Raw genomic sequence first — 15,339 nt, forward strand, 5'->3', positions numbered from 1 at the left:
GTTCCTTCCTTGGTTTCTGCAGATCATCCAATTGCCATTTGTAGGCCATAAAAAATCCTTTTTTTTAATTAATTATTTATAATTATTTATATATATATATATATATATATATATATATATATATATATATATATATATATATATATATATATATGATTGATCACCGAAAGGTGATTTGGCTGGACTTCCCTCTTTCAATCACCAGCGAAAGTCATTTGTCCATTTGCTTTTATTTATTTATTTATTTTAATATATATAAAAATACATTTTGTAGAAAAAGTACTATTTATTAAGATGAATACATGGTCTTACAGGGAGTAACAGAAACTTTCCAGCATTTCATGGCATGAAGGCAAGAGAAGTTTGATCCTCCTCGCATGAAACTAAAACTCTGTTTCCTTAATACATGAATGAAAGAAATATTATACTAATATAACTTATTACATGTAAATGAATCATTCATATAACACTTGTTTTGTATGGTGGAACACCTATCATTGGCTCCATAGGAGCCAGCTGAAGTCGTAGAAACTTGTATACTGATTCAGTTGTCTCAGCGGCCACTCGAACAACAAGACCAGTTTTCTGCACACAAATGAAGTTTCAGCCAGCAACATGTTATTATGTGAAACTCATGAAATTTATCAAATAATAAAAGTGTTTGAAACTTGACTCCTCTATGTCGAGACAAAAGAAGCCAATCCTAATGAATCACAAAGTTAACATTTTACAATTTTAGATAAATAATCAGTGTTTGTTCAATGTGAAATAATATAAACAAACCTTAGGACCAAATGAACTGCAGGAAGCTATGAAGCTTGGTTTCGTAAGGAAATGATCAGCCTTTTCTCTTTGGTGATGGTGACTCAAAGATGTAGAAGGATGCAGTAATTGCTCAGACATAATCTTTTTCACGTTACCTTGCACAAGATTCTGAATATACTGCATTTTTGGCCTAAAAGGTCACATAGTACATGAATAATGAATTCATGATACAATAAGTATTAGTCCAAAGATAAGACAAAATAAACCACTCACCCCAAGAGTAAAATCATTGCAATTACTTGGTAATTGTGCATGTGCTCTTGTAAGTGTCCATTTTTTTCTTTCTCTAATAACATCTGTTAGTAACACGAAGCCATTTGAGAATAATACAGGAGGAAAGGACATTAATCTCAAAATAGAGGGTAGTCCAACACACAAGAAATTTTTATGCTCAAATTTTAGTACCAAACAAGATGCATTGTCATTTCAGAAAGCTGATAAGCACAACATCAGAGGACAGAAAAATGCAAAACGAACATATTCTGCTGAATTCGGATATTCTCATTTTGGCTCTGAACATGATAATGTTAAAGTTTCACACGGTTTAAGAACAACTCTTAAAATGAGAAGAAAGAATTATAACTATTAGAGAAGATTAAAATTAATAAAAGGCTGAAATCACAACACAATTATATTAAGTCACGTGTTTCTCTACATTCCATCTTTCTCTCCTTTATCACAATTATACACATTCTCGTACTTGTTCTTACAAATTCTTCTCATTCAATTTTGAACATCATTGCCTTGCACATTGAAAAATTTTGTTGGAACAGACTTTCAAAAATGAGTAAAATAGATAAAAAGGAAGAATAAAAGAAGAATACAAATTAAATCATTAATGTTAGGAAAAAATAAATAAATTGAGATGAAAAGGAGATAAAAAAACAAGGGAACCCAACATAATTGTATACGATGTCCATTTCAAACATCCCCCGATATATGTATTGTGTGTGTCTCTATATACGAGGAGAGCTAAAAACATCCTATAACTTTTACTAAATATTTAGATAGTTCAATATCTCTCAATTCCATGATTTTTTTTTTTTAAAATACGAATGTTCCATTCACATAAACCACATACACAATTTTATATTAATCAAAATTATTTGATACTAACATTTGGGAGATATAAGGTTGGTTTGAAGGGCTTGGAAGGGAGAATGGGAGAAGTTGTGTGTTCAACTCTCTCCACTAGCAAAAACTAATAACTAACATTTGTCGGTAAAAAAAGAGATCAAAATTGACATAATATATTAAGATATAAATCATTGAACACCTTGCTAATTTTGTTAAATTCTAACAAAATTTGACATGGATAATTGATAGAACTAGGATCAGATCTAGAATAGTAACCAAATAAACAAGAATGTCTCCATTGATCTTAAGAAATCCTCAAACAGAAACACTTCTTAATTGAATTAGTCCTAGGTATTTTGAGGAACCTTAACCCTCCCACATAAATTATACAAATTTTTCCTACCAGCTTCTAACAAACTAACTGACAACTGTCCCAATTAACTATCACACGTTATAATATTTCTTTATTCTTTCTCTTATACACATATTTAATAGAAGGTTGTCTTCTTCTATCAATACCACCCTCAAGGGGGACCTTGCCCTCGAGGTGGAATTCAGAGAACACGTGTTGAATCCGTAACGGCTCGGACAAATCTAGTACAACCAACACTGGCAATGAGGTCATGGCAGGTTTTAACTTCTCAAATGCCACTTGAACAACAACATTCAATTCAGAAACATATTTCTTTAGTAAGGTAGTCAATGGTTGTCCTCAAGGTGAAAATACTTAAGAAAATGTCCAAGAACGAATTATTATTTGAAATTAATAACTATACCAAGGGAGAAAAGCCCCTTTTGCAACTGAATGATCAGATATTTACAAATTCATCTATATTTTCCTCCACTTAACCCTCTATCTTATATATGTAACCACACTACACAACCCTCTTTAATAGTATATGCATTTAATTGTCTAACAAACTATACATATTATAAGCATAACAAGAACAGCAGTAAGACAATTACCGTATCCAGAAATAATGGTTGACCATCTTCTAAGAAAATGTTATTGGTGCTTTTATATAGATCAAAATCCCATTTCTCACCACTTTCGTGGCGCCCACTTGTAATCCAATCAACCATGACCAAATTTGAGTCTGAAGAAACATTGAAGACTTGTTTCTGATAGTATCTTGCAGTGGAAAAGCATGTCACTGGGTCTGGAATGATGGCTAAAAGTGCATTGCTTCCAACTCTAGCCTACTACACAATGATTCAAAAGTTGTCAGTTGTCCCATGAGACCAATAAACTCGCCAATAGTCAAATCTAAACCACGAAAAAATCAAGTTCGTCAAGGCATTTCTGTTGGAAAGTAGAAGTGTGTTATGCCGTAAAAATGTACATTTATTAGACTCCTACTACAAGTATAACACTCTTGTCATGGTCATAAATCTTGTTATTGACATCAGAAATTGTATAGTGAAAAACAATCAATCCTAATCCTTTGTCCCCATCATGCAATATGACTGCTCTAACACAATAATGATGACAATAAAGGCAAAACAGCAAAAGAAATACTCTATTTTTACCTCTAGTATTTGCTGGGAACACTTAGATCCCACGGATTTGTAGACCTAAATAAGGAGAACAAAATTATCAATAACAATAATATAAACATAAGCCAAGTCAAAAGATCAGAATTCACTCTAACAAAAAGCAACAAAGTTAAGAGATAATATACCATGATTGTTATAATTATAGAAATAAGGAGCTAATCTTATATAATCAGGAATGTTTTATTTATTCCCATATCATATTGTATTAGAAGATATCAAATCTACACTATTTATTGTAGTGATCCCTTTTTCTCAATATAAACAAAGACTCGTGCTGTCTCAGAAACACACGGTTTTAGCACAATGTTTCTCTCTTTTGTAGAGTTTAACAATGATAGGACGTAAGCACCCCGGCCAAAAGTCAGCTCAAACAGAGGGAAACCCAAGCTTGGGGGATGAAAATAAAGAAAGAAAAAAAAAACCTATAAGAGAAAACAAGAAATTAGTCAACCTTGGTGGAACCTTGGGTTGTTAACACCATGGTACAAGAATCTCCCACACAAAACTTGCATGAAATGCGATCACCCTACACCTCACAAGGCAAGCACAAATCCATCAGCAAATGCAAATAAAAGCATAATACCAAGACAATGAAAGGGGGTTATGAAAAAAATACAAACTTACAGATACAATTCCTCCCCCATAATTGAGAGCATAAACCCATACAGCGTCAGTTTTGGAAGAACCCACCTAAGCAATCAGCGAGAGAAACAATTTTAGCATTCCAAGCTAAGATTTTTAAAGGGGGAAAAGTATATGTTTAGTTCTTATACTTCCAAACTTTCAACTAAACTAGGTCAAAGCCCCTACACTTCCTTATTGTTCAATTTACTTCCCTAACTTTAAGAAAGTGTAGATTTAATTTCTTTTAACTTGAAAAAAACATTAATGTAATGTATTTTAAACTTAAGAGGTATAAATTATATAAATTTGAAACAAACATAAAGAACGTTTCATACCATAAACATGTAAACCTGTGCAGCTTAATAGAAACATGACTGAGAGTATAAGAAGAATTTAATTTAGATTTAGTATTGAAATATATACAAGTATTACGCAGTCAACAAATCAAAAAATATATTTTTAAAGTAACCAGTACAAAACAAATTCAAAAACTTTCAGCTATACAATAATATAAAAGAGTTACTTATAATGCTCCTGCAAAAAAACTTACACTGACAAATAATAATCAGATATCATCCTTGAATCAACTCTAAATAAGAATTCAACGATCATATTCTGTTATATATATTTGCATAATGAACCAACTAAAAGTGAAATAAATTTTAAAATAGCAACATAATTAGATGACAGTTTATAGTATATTTTAATATAAATAGACCTTTTTTGAACCAAAGACTGATGAAATTAAAGAGAAAACCTTTTTGGGTATGAAGAACCTGAGGGGATATCTTGAGAAACAGGTTGTGGCAGATGATCTGCCTTCCACTTTTTCAACCACCACTGAACCCATTTCCCCTTCTGTGCTTCCTTCATCATTTCTCATCGTTCTGCACCGACCCTGAATAGATTCCAGTGCGTTGGCTGGATTCAACTTGAAAAAAATAATGTATTTAATCTTCTCCTTCACATGATTGGATTGAGATTTTAAAAACACGGAGAAACAGTAAGAAAGATGCTTTACATTTTTATTCAATCAAATTCATAGTTATGAAGAAAGATTGAAACTTGATTTGGTTGAAGGAGTGAGAAACAGAGTCGCAGTGCAGGCCGAGGTATATATTGGACACGCAATTTCGAAATTTTTAGGGTGGAGTAAAAGCTACTTAAATAATTTTAAATTGTTAAACAGTGTATTAAGTAGTTCTTAAATATTACAAATATAATTTACATTTTATAAAAATACATCAATTTAAGAATTAGATTGTTAATTATCAAAAAAAATCAAAATTACTTAAATAATATTGTTATTAAAATTTCCATTTAGAGTTAATCTAAATGTTAAACTTGTTTAATATCTGTTAACTATTCTTTGTGGATCTTAAATATTTTCTTTTCTGCTGGATATGTCCAGAACTTTGTACTTCTTGTTCTCATCATAACTTATCAACTTGTTTTTATAAGTATTATTTAAAGTTAGTCTGATTTATATGGAATTTCCTCCCACCGATTAGATATTGGATAATACATGATTTTTTAAATTGATATGAAAATCAGATGGGAATTTTCATTCTGATACTTGTTTCAATAATTTTTCAATCATCGTTTGTATTTTTATTTTAAATTATTAAAACATTTTTAATTTATTACGCAATTTTAGAAATTTTATGGACTTTTTTAATCTTTAATTTTGTAACTTATTTTTAAAACATATATTTGATATTTTTATTTATTTTTTCTATAATTATTTGAATTCATTCAATTGTTATTTTGTATTTTTAATTGATTTTGCATAATTATAGTATTTTCTTAATAGTTGAAGCTACAGAAAAAAAACAATAAACAGATAAATACGACTGTGGATATGGATCTGATGAGATATGTATTGAGTAAAAGTTTCATATATGTTGAATATAAAAATGATGATAAATCTTACTACGTGATATGTAGTAAGGATATTTATGTAATAACATAAATATCTTAGATATTTTAGACACTTAAGATATTTATCAAAGCTACTAACCACATTTTTAGGAAGGGTGGTTATTTTTATTTTGCTTATAAAATACAGTGACAGGACCAAAGTCCAGGTACGTTCTCTTTATGCTCTAGAGACCCTAGAATAATATTTCAGAGCAGTATCATAATTATTCTCTTGAGAGCTGAGGCTCCATAATTCACATCTGACTTGAGCGTCGGAGTATCTTTGCAGGTACCTCCCCTCCTTTGGCGAGTATGAAGAGCAACAACTGGAGAAGAGCAAGCGTCCCAGATAGCTTCTCAGACAGCCAGGAACAATAAAGACACACCAGACAAATGTACACCGAAACATTTTGGCGCCCACCGTGGGGCCGAGTGTCATCTCACAAAAACCGCAAGAGGAGCACTCGGCCTCGAGGAATCACTTTTTCGGAAAGAGCTACTCCATCAAATCGCTGCATCACTGCCAAGATTCTCCTCCGCGAGCCATTGACGCCACCACGAGCACCTCTGCGAAATCGCGCCCGTGAGCACATCAGCGAAATCGCACCCCTTTGCGGGTCAGATTCAGCGCAAGGTTAACCCCCAAATCAGGTCCGCCCATCAGCCTCCGTCGCGCTACCAGGTGCTGCTGTCACAGGAGCACCATTAGGTCATCTCCCTCGTCTCCACTGTCGCACAATCCGCAAATCAAAAAACCCTAAATTCCCAAATCGCCTCCCAAACACGATCACGCTGATCCTACGACAGTGGTGGAGACCATCGAACTCCTGTCCACGGTGTATCTCAACAGGAACAGCCCACACCAGCACCTTCAATGGCGTCACTCTTCAGATCCCAGAACGTGCAATCTAAATCAAAACCACAATTCCCACCAATGAAAATCCAATTCCACCGGGAATCCCTAATTTCCCAAATTCCACAAACCCGAATTCCCAAAATCGGAGAAGAACAGGAACCTTAAACCCAAAGCTCCGTGTCGCCGCCAGTGTCGCTGCCCTCGCCATCTGCAAGCGTTCAAAATTGCGAGCTCTTCACACCTGAATCGAAAACCCCAAGATCAGAATCGAAACTGAGAACAGAAAAACCCCAAACCGGGCCCTGTCCTGACCACGCATCACCGTCGTGATTCAAGAGCCACTGTCGCGCTCTTATCCTCTTCGGTGTCGCAGCGGTGGCGCCACCTCCGTCATCTCCAAACTCCATCAGGTGCGGCTCAAGCGACAACCACACCAGGGTCATCGCCATCAAAGTGCCACCGCAAAGCCGCCAGTTCATCCCAAGCCTGGGGACTCCATTGTCTTCGATCACCTTGGATCGCGGCTTCCGTCGACAACAACAGCTTCAGGATCGGCCGTTCCGCAGTATGGCTGATTCTAGGGTTTTTTGGGGCAGAGAGGATTTTACAGTGAGGCGGGAAGAAGACGGTTGTCACCCAGGGTAAACCCTTTCGGTGTCTGGTCGGACCCATTCTCCACGTCTTCCGCAACCCTCGCGCAGTCCACGCGTCGTTCAGTTCTGCCTCCACGTCATCCAACCCAATTTCTATTTCCCCAAACTTCAAACGCCTGACGACCGTTCAACATCTGTACGAGCGTTCAACAAAATATGTGTCGAACGTTCAAACAGCTCAGTCTCGCGTACGTCAAGGACGTTCGTCCTGAAACGTACCAAGTTCAGCCTCGCGAACGTCAATGACGTTCGTCCCGTAGCGTCCCAAACCCAGCCCGGCGTACGACAGTAACGTTCGTGCTGCCGGCTTCAACGTTCGATCACTAGATTTCTCTGACGTTCGGCCTAGAGCGTTCGTCACTTCGCTCATCATCAACATTCGGTCTCTAGCGCTCGACCTCACGTGCTACTCGATAGCTCGACAACTCATGTGTACGAGCGTTCAAGCAATCGGCCGTTCAGCCTCGACCATTATATTCGAACGCTCGACAATCACTACATGCGAGCATCATTGCTGTCGGATGTTCGGCCTCGAAGATGTTCGACCATACTTCAACACGAGCGCTCGTCAACACATGTCAACGAGCGTTCACTTGTCAAGTCCATATCAACGAGCGTTCGACACTGCTCGACAATCCCTTGGTACGAGCGTCCAAGCTGTCGGCCGTTCGGCCTCAAAGGTTTTCGCCCTTTCGGTTTCGAGGACGCTCGACATTCAACGGCTACATACAGTCCTCGACGCCGGTCTCGTTCGTTATCTCGGCCTCAACGTTCGGCCATCTTTGGCCTCGACCGCTCGACCATCCATGGCCACGAGCGTTCCAGCGTTCGGCCTTTCGACCATTCGACGCACTCCAAGGTCGTCCACATTGGTCAGCAGCAAGACCGAGTGTCGACCGTGACCGATCGACAAAACCTTCTTTGTCACCGTTCGACAATGTGCAGCTCGACCATCAAGAGTGAACCACCACCAAGGTCGTCCACCTTGGTCGACGACAAGACCGAGTGGCCTCAACGTTCATCCCTGGCAATCAACCATCCCGCCTCAATAACGTTCGTCCACTCGGATCTACAACCATTCGCCCATTCGACTACACCTGATGCTCCCACATTGGTCCTCTGTGACGTTCGGCACCTTGACCTCAGTCGTTCAGCCATCCGCGTCTCAAGCGTTCCAGAATTCGTTCTAAAGGACGTTCGGCTTAACGCATTCGACCGCCTCGACCGTTCGACCCAACTGACGTTCAGCCATCTGGCCTCAATAACGTTCATCCTCTTGGCTTCAATTGTCGTTCGGCCATTAAGTCCCACGGTCGTTCGGTCATTAAGTCTCACGGTCGTTCGGTCATTTGTGCTCATCCCTTCTGCCTCAATTGCGATGTTTGATGTGGTCTCAAGCGTCCACCATTCGGCCATACACATGATGGCTCATCATTGACGTTCGGCTTGGAGCGTTCGTCGTTTCGCTCAACATCGGCGTCAAACGGTCGGCCATTCGTCCTCGCCCTTCGGATTCGAACGCTCGACAGTGCCTGTGTACGAGCGTCCTAGAGTTTGAGCGCCACAGTCGTTCGACCCAGCTGATGATCAGTCATCTGGCGTCAATAACGTTCGTTCTCTAGGCCTCAATCATTAGGCCATTAGCTTTCACGGACGTTCGGCCTAGAGCGTTCGTCACTTGGCCTATCATCGACGTTCGGCATTTTGCCTCATTGATGTCGCCGCTCCCATTCTTCCCCATTGCCGTTCGCCACTTTCCAGGGCGACCATATATCAACACGATCACTTCAGCGTTCGAGCACCAATGTCGCTCGAACACCGCTCGACAGTCCATATCAACGAGCGTTCAGAAAACCGCTCGACAAGCAATGGGACGAACGTTCAACCCATCCCGACGTTCGTCCACTCAGTCCTCAACGTTCGCCCACTCGGTCACCAACGTTCGTCTACTCGGTTCCCAAGCGTTCGTCCACTCGAATAAATAACGTTCGTCCTCGCCATTCGGATTCGAGCGCTCACGCTCGACACTCAATGTGGACGAGCGTTCAAACAGTAGACCGTTCGTCCTCGCCATTTGGATTAGAACGCTCGACAATGCCTGTGGACGAGCGTTCAAGTAATTGACCGTTCGGCCTCGCCCTTTGGATTCGAACGCTCGACAATCAGTATGAGAACGAGCGTCCAAACAATCGGCCTCACATTCGGCTTCTACTGTTCAACCACACATCTACACGAGCACTCAAGCCTTGGACCATTCGACCCCACTGATGATCAGCCAGTCGGACTCAAGAACATTCGTCCGCTAGCCTCGGTTGTTCAGCTATAAGTCTCAATGACGTTCGCCCACATGGCTTCTACCCTTTCACCTCAGTCGTTCGGCGATTTGCGCCTCAAGATTTTCCAACATTCGTTTTCACGAACGCTCGGCCTAAAGCGTCCAACAATCAGCCTCCCTGACCTTCGACAACTCGACCTCTACAGCTCGACCATCTGTCGGCACGCCCGCTCCACCATACGATCCTATTGACGTTCAGCCACCAGGTTTGCAACTTGACCAAACGGTCTCACCTATATGCTCAATATTATTTCTTACAGTGCAGATAAGCATATCTTGTACGTAAAAGCAGACACCTAATAGCCATTCATCTTGAAGCACTCCTAGACCTGGTAGATGTTCGCCCTAGAACACCCAGGTGCATTGAATAAAGGGATACACTCCCGCTGGTAGATGTTCGCCCTAGAACACCCAGGTACATTGAACAAAGGGACACACTCCCGCTGGTAGATGTTCGCCCTAGAACACCCAGACCATCAAACCTAGGGGACCATCCTCTAGCCTAGCTTATGTTCGTCCAAGAACATAAAATTTTCAAAGATTCTGACGTTCGACAACGAAAGCGTTCGTCATTCGACCTCAACGCTCGACAATCAAATGTCAACGAGCGTCCACTCAGTCAGTCGTTCGGCCATAGCGCTCGACAATCAAATGTCAACGAGCGTCCACTCAGTCAGCCGTTCGGCCTTAACGCTCGACAACGAACATTCACAAAGTTGGTCGTTTGGCTTCAACGCTCGACCATCATCAACGAGCGTCCAAACATCGCTCGACATTCATTTCAACGAGCGTTCAAGAAGCGCTCGCCAATGCATGTCAACGAGCATCCAAACATCGCTCGACATTCATTTCAACGAGTGTTTAAGAAGCGCTCGCCAATGCATGTCAACGAATGTTCAAACACCGCTCGGCAATTCATGTCAACGAGCGTTCAAAAACGAGCGTTCAGACTCCGCTCGGCAATCCATGTTTACGAGCGCTCAAGAAGTTGGCCGTTCGGGCTCAAATTTGTTCAACCTTTTGGTTTTAAGCGCTCGACAACCCATGTTTACGAGCGTCAAAAACAGTCGGCCGCTCGACTTCCATTTGCTTTCAACCGCTCAAACTCACATGCCACTCGACCGCTCGACAACCTATGTGTCGAACGTTCAAAACAGTCCTCATGATCGACCTCGCATGCCACTCGGCCTCTACCGCTCGGTCATACGTATCCTCACGTTCGGCCTCACTTGCTCCAGCTTTTTGCCGTTCGTCTTCGCCTCCTTTTGGTCCATCAAATTCAACCACTCGGTCATCCTTGTTTTAAAACGTTCAGTCCACACATGAGCAATAACCAGGAACACGCTCTCTAATTACAGCGAAGACAGCCTCCCTCAAACTCATAAGTCCTATAGTTACCACGTCCAAAAAACGGAACGGTTAACTCGGACTTGGGGGGCATGTTATGTAGTAAGGATATTTATGTAATAACATAAATATCTTAGATATTTTAGACAGTTAAGATATTTATCAAAGCCACTAACCACATTTTTAGGAAGGGTGGTTATTTTTATTTTGCTTATAAAATACAGTGACAGGACCAAAGTCCAGGTACGTTCTCTTTATGCTCTAGAGACCCTAGAATAATATTTCAGAGCAGTATCATAATTACTCTCTTGAGAGCTGAGGCTCCATAATTCACATCTGACTTGAGCGTCGGAGTATCTTTGCAGGTACCTCCCCTCCTTTGGCGAGTATGAAGAGCAACAACTGGAGAAAAGCAAGCGTCCCAGATAGCTTCCCAGACAGCCAGGAACAATAAAGACACACCGGACAAATGTACACCGAAACACTACGAAAATGAGATGAAATAGTCACACTCCCATTTTATCATTTTTCTATCCGGATTCATATAATAGTGTGTCAGATGTAAGATATGTTAAAGCATGGTTTGTTTATTAAATGTGTGGAATTTCTTTTTAAATTTATTAAAATAGAAATCTTTTTAAAAAATCACATAAACAAGTAAGTTGTGTTTTCAAAGACCAAGTTGTATTTTATGCTATCAATTCATTACTTTTATTTATTTTGTTATTTAATAAATAGTCGGTTGAATACATTTTTAGTATAAGAAGAAAAAATCAATTTTAATACAGAAATTTAATTATGTTAAGTAAGTTTTAACCCTATTAATAATTAATGCATTTGAGCACACGTTTAGTCTTTAGAAATTGTGAATGTGACGTATGTTGAGAAAAATTAGAGTTAATATGTTTAATTTAAATGAAACTTTACTTTTTTAATACCCTCAGTGCTTCCTCCAATTACCTTTAACTGTTAACATAGTTGAAACAAATTTAAAAAAATAAAAAAATTTGTATTATGAATGCAATTATGTTTTATATTATATTCAAAAAAATATATTAATACTTATATACTAAACCGACTATTTAAATATTTTTTATTATTAAATGACTAAGCTTTTTCCAATTTTTTTACAATTAAAATTTATTTTTTATTTCAGACAAACATGTTTTTGTTTTTTTAATTTAAAAGCGTGTTAATTATTTAATTAGTAAATTAAAAATTAAATATTGAAAAAGGTCATATTTTTTCAAAAGATTTATATATGTATATAATAAGAATCACATAAATTTTAATAAAAAATATAGAAAAAGGTAAAAAGATGTAACTTCCAATTAAATAATCTAAAATACTATTCAAGAGTTATCATGAGTTTAATGATAGAATAGTTAACAAGTTAGGACATATTAAATATAAATATAGTAATCTAAACATAACCATAAATTAAATTTTATATACAAAATCATAATCCAAAACTATGTACAAAAGATCCTCAAATAGAACCAAAGAAAAAAAAATATACATACTATAATATCTACACATCAACAGTATCTCCACCACCCAAGGCTTGTTTAAGAGAAATGATCATCGCAAAAGAAAACAACGCACAAGAACACTCAAACAAGACACAAATAAACATGGTAAATTAGTGATACAAACTAATCATAATATATATTAACATTTCACACATGAGTCATATTTCACATAAAGCAAACCAAACATCTTAATCATGCCAAAGACTTAGATTGGATTATCCAGATTTAGTATGAATGCAAAGCTATAGCGGGTCATGCACTTGTGGTGGCTTCTACTGTTTTGTAGGGTCATTACCAATGGGTTTCACCTACTACACTCACAAGGTTAGTTTGTACCGTGTTTTAGGTCATATTAGAAGCACTTAGATTAAGACATTTAGCTACTCTCACCATATGATCACTCATTTCTAATTGAGAATGAATGATCATTAGAATGTCAGAATAACCTCAAAGACTAGGGATGACAACGAGTCGGGTTGGATACGGATGATGCCTATTCGTAACCCAACCCGAAAATGAAAACTCCACCCACAACCCGCGCGGATATTTGTAAATATTAAAAAATATATATTTTATACATTTTTAAAATAAAATTGCAAAAGCATATACAAAATTTAATATAAATGAAATAAAATATAAACTAAAATGTAATTTTAATTAAATTTAATGTTAAAAAATATAAATTAGTTTTATTGTAAATTTAATTTAATTAAAAAAAATATAAGTTAAATTATTATTTTTATATTTTGTGGGTAACAGCTACCTGCGGGGTCGGACAGTATAATACCCGCATCCAATCCGTTTATAAGCGGGTATTAAAATATCTGTTACTCGTAACCTGCGAGTAGTAAATATCATCAGGTATCAACTATCCATCGCGAATTTTATCTGCGGATTTTTTTGTCATCCCTAACCAAGACTTGAGCTCTCTACATTCATACCAACAACACTTTGATGAAACTATTAAGAATTTTCCTTAGAACTCTTACACAACTCATTCCATTCAATCATATATTTCAAACTATACCATGGATCATACAATACACTATTATACCATTTAAAATTATGCACATAAAATAAAGGGAATTATAACACCCAAACCTATCCAATTTTAAGCTACATAATTATGCCTCGATGCATAATTCTGCAACATTCAAACCACATAATTAGCACCCCTAAACTCCGCATGACCTATCCTATGCAATTTTACCAACTTTTACCCCTTATATATGAGATTTTAAGCTACTGTGGACATAACCAAATGTATATAAATCAACCTAAACTAGTTTTAAACTATTTTATCACAAGATTCCAATCCAAAACTAACTAAAATCTCACTTTAAAGTCTAAAATTAAACTCCACAAGTTCTAGCTCATATTTGAGCAACGTAGAGACTCTAACAAGTCAGAAATGACTTAACAAAACACTTCAAACCTACCATTTTGACACAAAACCTATAATTCAAAATTTCATTAGTCCAAACCCCCAAAATGAACTCAAAACCAACCAAGACTCCACCAAAGCACTACTACCTCTTTCTAGAACAAATTTTAACCAATTCACAACTCTAACAAATCTAAATCACATCTAAAGAGACTCTAAGACTTGATTTCCTCTTTTTAACCCTTAACTTAAAAAATCACATACCAAAACCCCCAATTTTGACCAAAAACACTTATAACTCAACTTAGTTCAATTCTCTTCCACATTTAACCAAATTCAACACCACCAAACATCTTAACAACACAATTCATCATACAATTGGAGTTTAACACCAAGTCATTCAACATCAACACTCATCATGTGATCAAATTCACCTACTCATTAACAATTCACATTAACTAACATTTCAAGCAATGACATTCAATATCTACAAATTACACACCTTAAACACTATCAATTCCTACTTTATAAATTAACATAAAACAAGAACTAGTTTCCCTTACCTCAAAGAGAACTATCACAACTCTAAGAATGCACAACAGTTGCTTCAAGTATAAGGAACTCGAGGAACGCCTACAAATCACCAAGTTGTGATACGAGTGAGTCCTTAGGACCTTAGATTAACAAAGAACAAGAAAAGAATACAAAAGATGATAGAAATGATAGAATCAGGAAAAAATGATAGAAACTTACTCTAAATCAAAAATGATAGAAATGATAGAAATGATCATAGACTGAGAATTAAAGGAAAAAATGATAGAAACTTACTCTAAATCAAAAACTGATCAGTAGAGAATGAAGATTGTGTTGTCGTGATCTCTTAGACACTTCTTGAACGTCAAACAAATGATTGAGGAATTAGAAATCTTAGAGAGAAGAGAACAAGAACTCTGAGAAAGAATTCTAGAGAGATTATTAGTGTTTTAAATAATGAGACGAATTTAAGAAATTCTATTTGTATTATTAAATTATTTTAACTTTAAAATACTCAGTTTCATTGTTTTAAAATATTTATCAACTCTAATACTCTATTTTTTAAATTCTTAAAAAAAATAAAAGAAGTTTTGAAAAGTAAAAAAACTTAAACATTTTTTTAATTTAATAATCAAATTATTAAAAAAATAACTCAAAATAAATATGTTCACAAAAATTAGAAAAAAAATCATTAA

At 37.1% G+C, this 15,339-nt stretch overlaps 1 protein-coding gene across 2 annotated transcripts; it reads right to left on the minus strand.

Annotated features, from left to right (window-relative positions):
- Positions 1 to 380: 380 nt before the first annotated feature.
- URED (urease accessory protein D) lies at positions 381 to 5,241 on the minus strand. Of its 2 annotated transcripts, XM_088095769.1 has the most exons (9): positions 5,105 to 5,241; positions 4,841 to 5,014; positions 4,084 to 4,149; positions 3,911 to 3,985; positions 3,433 to 3,477; positions 2,869 to 3,102; positions 1,039 to 1,121; positions 784 to 955; positions 381 to 585 (listed from the first exon to the last, which is right to left on the minus strand). In XM_088095769.1, the coding sequence occupies exons 2-9, from the start codon at positions 4,964 to 4,966 to the stop codon at positions 460 to 462; spliced, it is 927 nt and encodes a 308-aa protein (XP_087951895.1). In that variant the 5' UTR covers positions 4,967 to 5,014; positions 5,105 to 5,241; the 3' UTR covers positions 381 to 459. The 2 variants fall into 2 exon arrangements, with proteins under 2 accessions (XP_087951895.1, XP_047174117.2); XM_047318161.2 differs by having other exon boundaries at positions 4,841 to 5,198.
- Positions 5,242 to 15,339: the final 10,098 nt, after the last annotated feature.

This window comes from Vigna umbellata, chromosome 8 (assembly GCF_029865625.1).
Source record: "Vigna umbellata cultivar VRB3 chromosome 8, Vumbellata_1.0, whole genome shotgun sequence".
In the NCBI taxonomy this organism is placed as follows: Eukaryota; Viridiplantae; Streptophyta; class Magnoliopsida; order Fabales; family Fabaceae; genus Vigna; species Vigna umbellata.